This window comes from Rhincodon typus, chromosome 18, assembly GCF_021869965.1.
Source record: "Rhincodon typus isolate 14 chromosome 18, sRhiTyp1.1, whole genome shotgun sequence".
Taxonomy (NCBI): Eukaryota; Metazoa; Chordata; class Chondrichthyes; order Orectolobiformes; family Rhincodontidae; genus Rhincodon; species Rhincodon typus.
The window spans coordinates 53,261,751-53,270,206 of NC_063349.1; the positions used below are offsets into that span (position 1 = coordinate 53,261,751).

Below are 8,456 nucleotides of genomic sequence, written 5' to 3' on the forward strand. Positions count from 1 at the left end.
ATACTCGTGTGACTTTGCCAATGTTGTCTATCTCATACTCTGCAAACAAGAATGCCCCAAGGCATAGAACATTGGCGAGACCATACAGATGCATAACAATGGATGAATGGACATCGCGTGACAATCGCCAGGCAGGAATGTTCCCTCCCAGCGGGGGAATACTTCAGCAGTCAAGGATATTCGACCTCTGATCTTCGGGTAAGAGACTGCTGAGGCAGCCTTTGAGATCGACAACAATGCAAAATCGCCGAGCAGAAATTGAAAACCAAGTTCCGTACCCAAAAGACGGCCTCAACCGTGATCTTAGGTCCACATCACGCCATATGTGACCCCACCACACTGTTCTGTATCTGTAAAATCTTCCTTACTGTTCTGTTTTGACAGCATCACCTTGATAAATTCTTATGATCTGTCTACCTTAATTAGTTTGTACAGTTTTGGATTACTTATTACTTTGGTTAGACCTCAGCATGCAACTCTTATACCTATCATGTTATTCCAGTCGTTTGGTTTGTCTGCAGCACCACCTGCTTTTTAATGTTTTGCAATTATCTCTTTACCTCATCTAATTGGATTATAGGTCATCCCTTTGCTTGTTATTCAGCTGTTGACACTTTACTAACACTGTCTGACACTCTTGATCACCTACAGAGACCTATTATTCGGTTTGTCAACACTCTGCTTTGTATGATCTTTTGATCTCTCTGCTTATTGATGTCTCTACCTATGGATTCTGTGCCTGTGTGTTTCTCTCTCACTTCACCTGACGCTTATGATTTCAAATATACCTGTTTGGACTGTAACCTGGTGTTGTCTGACTGCTGACCTTGGCCTCCGAAGTATCACACACCTATGAACAAGGCATTGTTTAGATAGGCTGTTGAACCACTTGGTCAAACTTGCTGTTTGCTCTTTCAACTATCCACATGTTTAATTTATTGCTCCTCATGAATCTTGCCTATATAACAAGAGGGAATATCATTGAAAAGTTATGCAATGTGTAGATGCCATGCAGTACTTTGCACGTTATTATATGTCACATTCTGAATTACTGCTTTCATCAATTCTATTATCTTTAACATTTTTAGCTTGGTCAGTCTTCCTGTGCATGTGCTGTATACCTATGCAGCAGAGAAAAGATGCATTAGACATCCAGTTTCTAAGGTGATATTTTATTAAATGTCGGCAACGATTATAAAGGAAAGAGAGCCTGGCCTTGGGGATATGCAGCTGTCATTTTATTGAACTCAGACAATACAAACACACCAGGAAATAGCCTGGAGTAGAGATAACAATCAGGCCTTAGCCTTTGACAACGTAGGATCTTTGACTGAGACCTCATGTTAATTTCCACCAGCAATAAAAGAAATCACGTTAAATTGAATGAGATCCCACCTTGTCAGGTAGGGTATCAAATCCACTATGGAATAGTAAGGACTAATCAAGCTTTTACATTTTTGGTTTGATTTTGATCTCAGGTTGTGGGGAAAAATAAACTGTAATGAATTGGCCCACGTTATACACACTAGAGGCACTCAGTTCGCTCAGTTGGCTCAAGGGCCTGTCTATAACAAAGAATATTGCCAACAGTATGAGTTTGATTCCCATTCTGGAAACTGCCTCCTTGTCCGGTCCCAGAGAGTTGAAGGCAAAGCCAAACTGCCATTAACAAAAACTGCAAAGGAAATGGAAACAGAATAGGCCATTCAGCCCTTTGAGCCTATGCCACAATTCAGTATGAAGCAGAGATGCTGGTGTTGGACTGGGGTAGACAAAGTCAAAAGTCAACATGACACCAGGTTATAGTCCAACAGGTTTGTTTGAAATCACAAGCTTTCGGAGTTTCACTCCTCCTTCAGTGTCAGTGAGAGAGGTAGCATCAGACACACACCCTTTGAGCACCCTAACAATCTCTCCTGAATAGTCTGGTCCCAATTCTCAAAGTATGCCACCTTAGTTCTAGAATCCCCAAACAATGGAAATAGTTTATCTTTATTGATCCTGTATTTTCCTGTTAATATTTTGCAAAATGAAGTCAGATCACCCCTTAACCTTCTAATTTCTAGAGAAAACAGACCAAATTTGTATAATTTCTGCTTAATATTTAAACCCTGAAATCCTGGTATGATTCTTGTAAATGTACATTGTATTCCCTCCAAGGCCAATATATCCTTCTGAGATAACTGCACAGAGACCAGTATCTGGTCACAAACTCACCCTTTATTTACTTGTGCACAGTACACTGGCTGTGGCCAGCCAGCTCAGAGTCAGTCCCCTGAACTGAGGGGAATCTAAATCCCCTGGTTATATTGGTCAACCAGGGCCTTCCTGACTGGCCCAGGTTAACAAACCCAATCACAGATCTCATAGTCAACAAGATCCACCTGGTTCCAATCACTACACCTTCCTAAAGTGTGGTGCCCAGATCTGCTCACAGTACTTCAACTGTTGTCTAACCAGGGTTTTGGATAATTGAAGCATAACATCTACATCCTTGTACTCCAGGCCTTTAGATATAAAGGCCAGTATCCCATTAGCTTTCCTGATTATTTCCTGCACCTGTTTGTGACATTTTAAAGATCTATGCACCTGAGCCCCCAGGTCTCTTTGAGCAGCCACTGTATTTAGCTTCATCCCATGTAGAAAGTACCCTGAGCTATCCTTTCTTGGCCCAAAATGGATAATCTCTCATTTTAGTTTACATTGAACTCCATCTGCCATAGTTTTGCCCATTCACTTTGTCTATCACTATCCTGCTGTAATGTTACGCTATCACCTACACTCTCTACAATGCTGCTTAACTTTGTGCTATCGGCAAATTTGGATATATGACTTTCTACGCTGTTACTCAAGTCAATTTTGTTTCATCAGCAAACTTGGAAATGTTGCATTTTGTTCTCTCATTCAGGACATAGATATATACCATGAAAATCTGGGACCTAAGTACTGGTCCTTGCAGTTGTCCACTATTCGTTGCCTGCCGCTCAGAAAAAGATCTATTTATTTCCACTCTCTATTTCCTGTCAACCAATTCCCAATCAACATCAATATATCACCCCTTATCCCATGTGCTTTAACTTTGTGCACTCACCTCTTAAGTGGGACCTTATCAAACGCTTTCTGAAAATCCAGATAAACTACATCCACTGGTATTCCTTTCTCTATTCTACTTGTTGCAAATCAAAGAAAAACAGTAGATTTCTTAAGCGTTACTTGCCTTTCATAATCCTCTGCTGGCTTAGCCCAATCCCATTAAAGACTCAGGATGAAGCAGAAGCAGATAATGAGTTAAGGAGCTGCCTACAGGCAGGGTATACATAAATCAGTGAATGATTCCACCCTGTAGACATTGGGTGCAATGGCATGAACTATTAAACATCACTCAATGCTGGTGTCTGATCTCATGCTGCTCATTTCTCAGCCTCATCCAAAGTAAATATCTATTCCTTTGTCTTGTATCCAGAGGTTCAGTTCTACTGGGTTAAAAATAATGCGCGGAATCCAAAGTATCATCAAATACCTAAACAAGTCAGAGAGAGTACACTGAGCCATGAGCCTATTCTCAGCAGCTTCCGTAACCTGAGTATAGACTTCCTTCTAAATCCCATATGATTTCTCCCTCACCTCCCACATGAGTTGAACTCCTCAAGAAAAATGTTTATGTCAGTGTGGTTGAAACAACAAATATTATTTGGCATATGGCTGGTACTTGTGACCTACTATTGTAGTGATTATCACAAGGTCAGCCAGCTGGACCTCATAGAATATGAGTTCCCAGATTGGGGATGTTAATCTGGCCCAATCAGGGAGCCCTGGCTGACAGATAAGACCAAAAGTGTCAGGGGTTCTGTTCACTCTGAGAACTGGCTCAGGAAGCTGGACCAGTGTCAAGTACTGTGCTTGCGTAAATAAAAGCGTGAATTGGTGATGGGATACCAGTCTCTCGGGAGTTATTTCACTATAAAAACTGATGTGGCATTGAAATGAATGTGAGTCTTGAAATAGAAAATGACTCTTGCACTTAGTGGTAAACCAGCAGGAAAGAATCCACCCCAATTTGATGGGCTTCTGAAATAAATTGGTCCTATTTGGTTCACCTTACAGCAAAGAATATTGTAGAGCCCTGATGGTGCGGACTATGGGGAGAAATCTGGGAGAACCCTGTGAGATGATAGGCATGGCCTTTCTCCATGACTTCACCTGACAAAGGGCCAACGCTCCAAAAGCTTGTGATTTCAAATAAACCCATTGGACGATAACCCATTGGTGTCGTATGACTTCTGACCTCTCTCCATGTTGGCATCAACTCATTGCATTTTGTGACAGAGTCCAGACAAGGTTCTTGCTAGGTAGCAGTGGGATGCCTACTCTGGGGGATTATTACTTGTTTTTGACCTCACTGACTGCATATCTTGCCTCATTGAATATGAAGCTTTCTGTCCTACCTCATGCCCAACCTCTCCCCATAATGAAGAAATGAGACTTTCAGAATGCAGGACAGTTTTGCTTGCGGCTCTGGGCCACCATCTCGGATACCCCACAGCACCGCCTCAGGGCACGCTCCAGGACACCAGCTGCATTCCATCCATGGATGCTGGCATGTTAGAACTGCCACCTTCTTAGGGCCCTGATAGCACCTCTCCGAACCAATCACAGAATGCTCCTGTACTTCACAAGTGCACTTTGGGGAGCACGAGGAAGCAGCAATGAAATACAACTGCAAGGCCTCTTGCTGAGCAGGGACAGCTGGACCAGGATGCAGCTCAGGGCTGGTCATTGTTGTCTTTGTGTGCACTCACCTCAACACTCACTCACCTTAACACTCACTTACCTCAACACTCATTCACCTCAACACTCACTCACCTCAAAACTCACTCACCTCAACACTCACTCACCTCAACACTCACTCACCTCAACACTCACTCACCTCAACACTTACTCACCATAACACTCACTCACCTCAACACTCACTCACCTCAACACTCACTCAGCTTAACACTCACTTACCTCAACACTCACTCACCTCAACACTTACTCACCTTAACACTCACTCACCTCAACACTCACTCACCTCAACACTCACTCAGCTTAACACTCACTTACCTCAACACTCACTCAGCTTAACACTCACTTACCTCAACACTCACTTACCTCAACACTTACTCACTTTAACACTCACTTACCTCAACACTCACTCAGCTTAACACTCACTTATCTCAACACTCACTCACCTTAACGCTCAATCACCTTAACGCTCACTCACCTTAACACTCACTCACTTGGACACTTACTCACCTTAACGCTCACTTACCTCAACACTTACTCAGCTTAACACTCACTCAGCTTAACACTCACTCACCTCAATACGCACTCACCTCAACACTCACTCACCTTAACACTCACTTACCTCAACACGCACTCACCTCAACACTCACTCACCTTAATGCTCACTTACCTCAACACGCACTCACCTCAACACTCACTCACCTCAACACTCACTCAGCTTAACACTCACTTACCTCAACACTCACTCACCTTAACGCTCAATCACCTTAACGCTCACTCACCTTACACTCACTCACTTCGACACTTACTCACCTTAACACTCACTCACCTTAACGCTTACTCACTTGATGCTCACTGCTCTGATGATCATACCATCCCTGCCTTGCCTTGGGATTTTGTGCTTTGCACTCTCAGGCCCCCATGTGGAACTAACAGGCTCATTGTGCTTCTGCCATGCCTTACCATTTTGCATGTACACAAAGCTGGGAAGCCTGTCATGGATGTTAGCTCAGACACATCCCCACTAATCTAATCTCTTTGGTCACAACAGCATCTGTATCTAAGCTGATGGTTGTGGACATAAGTTTCAATCCATAGTGAGCCCATATGATCTGGTTAAATAAATAGGAACAGGAGTAGGCTAGTCCGTCCTTGAAGCCTATTCTGCCATTCATTTACAAAATTCTTCATGAAGAAACATTTTCTACTTTGAGTGACTATGTTTGAAGATAGGACTGAACTGGACTCACCACATGAACACAGTGGCTGCAAGAGCAGGTCAGAGGCTAGGAATAGCCTCCTGACTCTCCAAATCCTATCCACCATCTACAAGGCACAAGTCAGCAGTGTGATGGGAAACTCCGCAGTTGCCTGGATGGGTTGGAGGTCCAACAATAGTCAAGAAGCTCGATGCCATCCAGGACAAAGCAGCCCGCTTTACTGGCACCACATCCACAAGCATCCACTCTCTCCACCACCGACGCTCAGTAGCAGCAGAGTGTACTATCTACAAGATGCACTGCAGAAATTCACCAAAAATCCTTAGACAGCACCTTCCAAACCCATGACCACTTCCATCTAGAGGGACAAGGGCAACAGATACATGGGAACACCACCACTTACAGGTTCCTCTCCAAGCCACTCACAATCCTGACTTGGAAATATATCACAGTTCCTTCACTGTAGCTGGGTCAAAATCTTGGAATTCCCTCCTTAATGGGTCAACCTTTGAGCACATGGACTGCAGCAGTTCAAGAAGGCAGATAATCACCACCTTCCCAAGGACAAACAGGGATGGGTGATAAATCCTGGCCAGTCAGTGATGCCCATATCTCATGAGTGAACTTAAAAACAAGGATATTGGTCTACAATCTGCACTTGAAATTGTTGGTGAACTGCACTGTGTAATCATAAAACACAACATTGATACAATACATTGAATGCAAATGCCCAATTTTCATTTCATTGAAACATTTCGCACCATCTTCAAGGTCCAGAGGTGAGCGATGCCCTGCCTCTTGTTTCCTCGACAGCTCACCTACAAGGCCAGTACATGCTTTCCTAACAAAATGTTTTTCATGAGCTAGCAGAAAATCTATGAAAAGGCATCAGTTGATTTTTTCAAACGTCAATGATAGGGGGAGGATTATTTGCAATCATTTTGACACACTGTTCTTGTTTGCACAGTGTCATCACCTGCTGACCCATGCTAAAGCTGAACTCAAGTCTCTATTGACAAAATTCAACACCCCACGCCAGTTTCATGGCAGTCTTGTTTGTACAAGAAACATTGACGTACAGGCCCAGGGTTTGAACAGTTTGGTAATTGCATGAATTGGGCTTATGGGTAACATTGGTAAGAATGGACCCAGAGCTGCTTTTTCATTTCCCTAATTTCCTGCACTCCTGACTCTGTTCATTGGCTGCATGCATGAAGGGGAGGGCATAGCGGAGGGTGGGGATGCACTATAACAAGACCACAGCACTATTTAAAGGGGCCCAGCAGCCCTTAAAAAGGAGTTCAGTCCTGATGTTGGAAACTGATATTCTAGCCCATAATGGCTGGAGGAGAGAGAACATCAAAGGTCTCAATTGTGGCACTGGAGGCATTAGTGCAGGAAGCTGAGAGCAACACAGATGTCCTTTATGCCCACTCCTTGGGGCATCCAGGATGAGGGGGCAATGGGACAAACCTGCCAATTTGGTCAATGCTGAGACTATTTCAAAAGGACATGGCAGCAATGTTGGAATAAGGTCAATGGTTTTACTGGCATGGTCAAGGTAAGAATACACTGCAAGTTCCTTCTCATTGCGACTGCACTGTTTGGACCCTCATTAATTGCAGCACTCACAACACTCTCCTCCATCACCGTTCTGCACTTTGATACAATCAGTAGACCACAATCCTCTTAATATTTTACAGGCTACCCTTAACAACTCAGCACAATTACGAGCATTGCACCCACAAATCGCATTTCACAGGCTAGCAGCTATTTTTAAAAAGAAAATGTTCCTCATCTATGAAGCATAGAAACATAGAATATAGGAACAGGAGTAACCATTCAGCTCTTCAAGCCTGCTCTGCCAATCAATATGATCACAGCTGATCATCTAACTCAGTATCCTGTTCCCACTTTCTCCCCATACCCTTTGATCCCATAAGGCCTAAGAACTATATCCAACTTCTTCTTGAAAACATTAATATGAGTATATCAGGCAAGATACAACCCTTATTGACCTTGAGTAGATGGAGTTGGACTGCAGGCCATCTAGTGTGGATAAAGCCATTTTGCTTCTGGAGCAGTTTGATACACTACTTCAGACAGAAATGAAAAGTTCACCAAAATTTCTGCAGGGCTGGAGTCACATGTAGGCTAGACCAGGTAAGGATGGAAGATTTCCTTTATCCAAGGACATTAACGTATCAAACTTTTTACAACAATCCGGTAGTTTCATTATTGTTATTCATTAGACTAATATTCTGTTCTAGATTTATTCATTGATTGAATTGTAATTAATTTTTTTCTGAATCATTAACGTAGGCTTTAGCATTGCTAGTCCATTATAGAACATAGAACGTAGAACATAGAAATTAAGCGCAGTACAGGCCCTTCGGCCCTCGATGTTGCGCCGACCTGTGAAACCAATCTGAAGCCCATCTAACCTAAACT

The 8,456-nt window shown here is 43.1% G+C and overlaps 1 protein-coding gene across 1 annotated transcript in view; it reads left to right on the forward strand.

Moving 5' to 3' along the window:
* Positions 1 to 236: 236 nt before the first annotated feature.
* The window catches only part of LOC125485391 (protein SCAF11-like), a 42,316-nt gene continuing 34,096 nt past the window's right edge, over positions 237 to 8,456 (forward strand). Inside the window, exon 1 of the mRNA XM_048607953.1 lies at positions 237 to 307. Within this exon, the coding sequence (XP_048463910.1) occupies positions 237 to 307 (71 nt within the window). The remainder of the gene's footprint in view (positions 308 to 8,456) is intronic.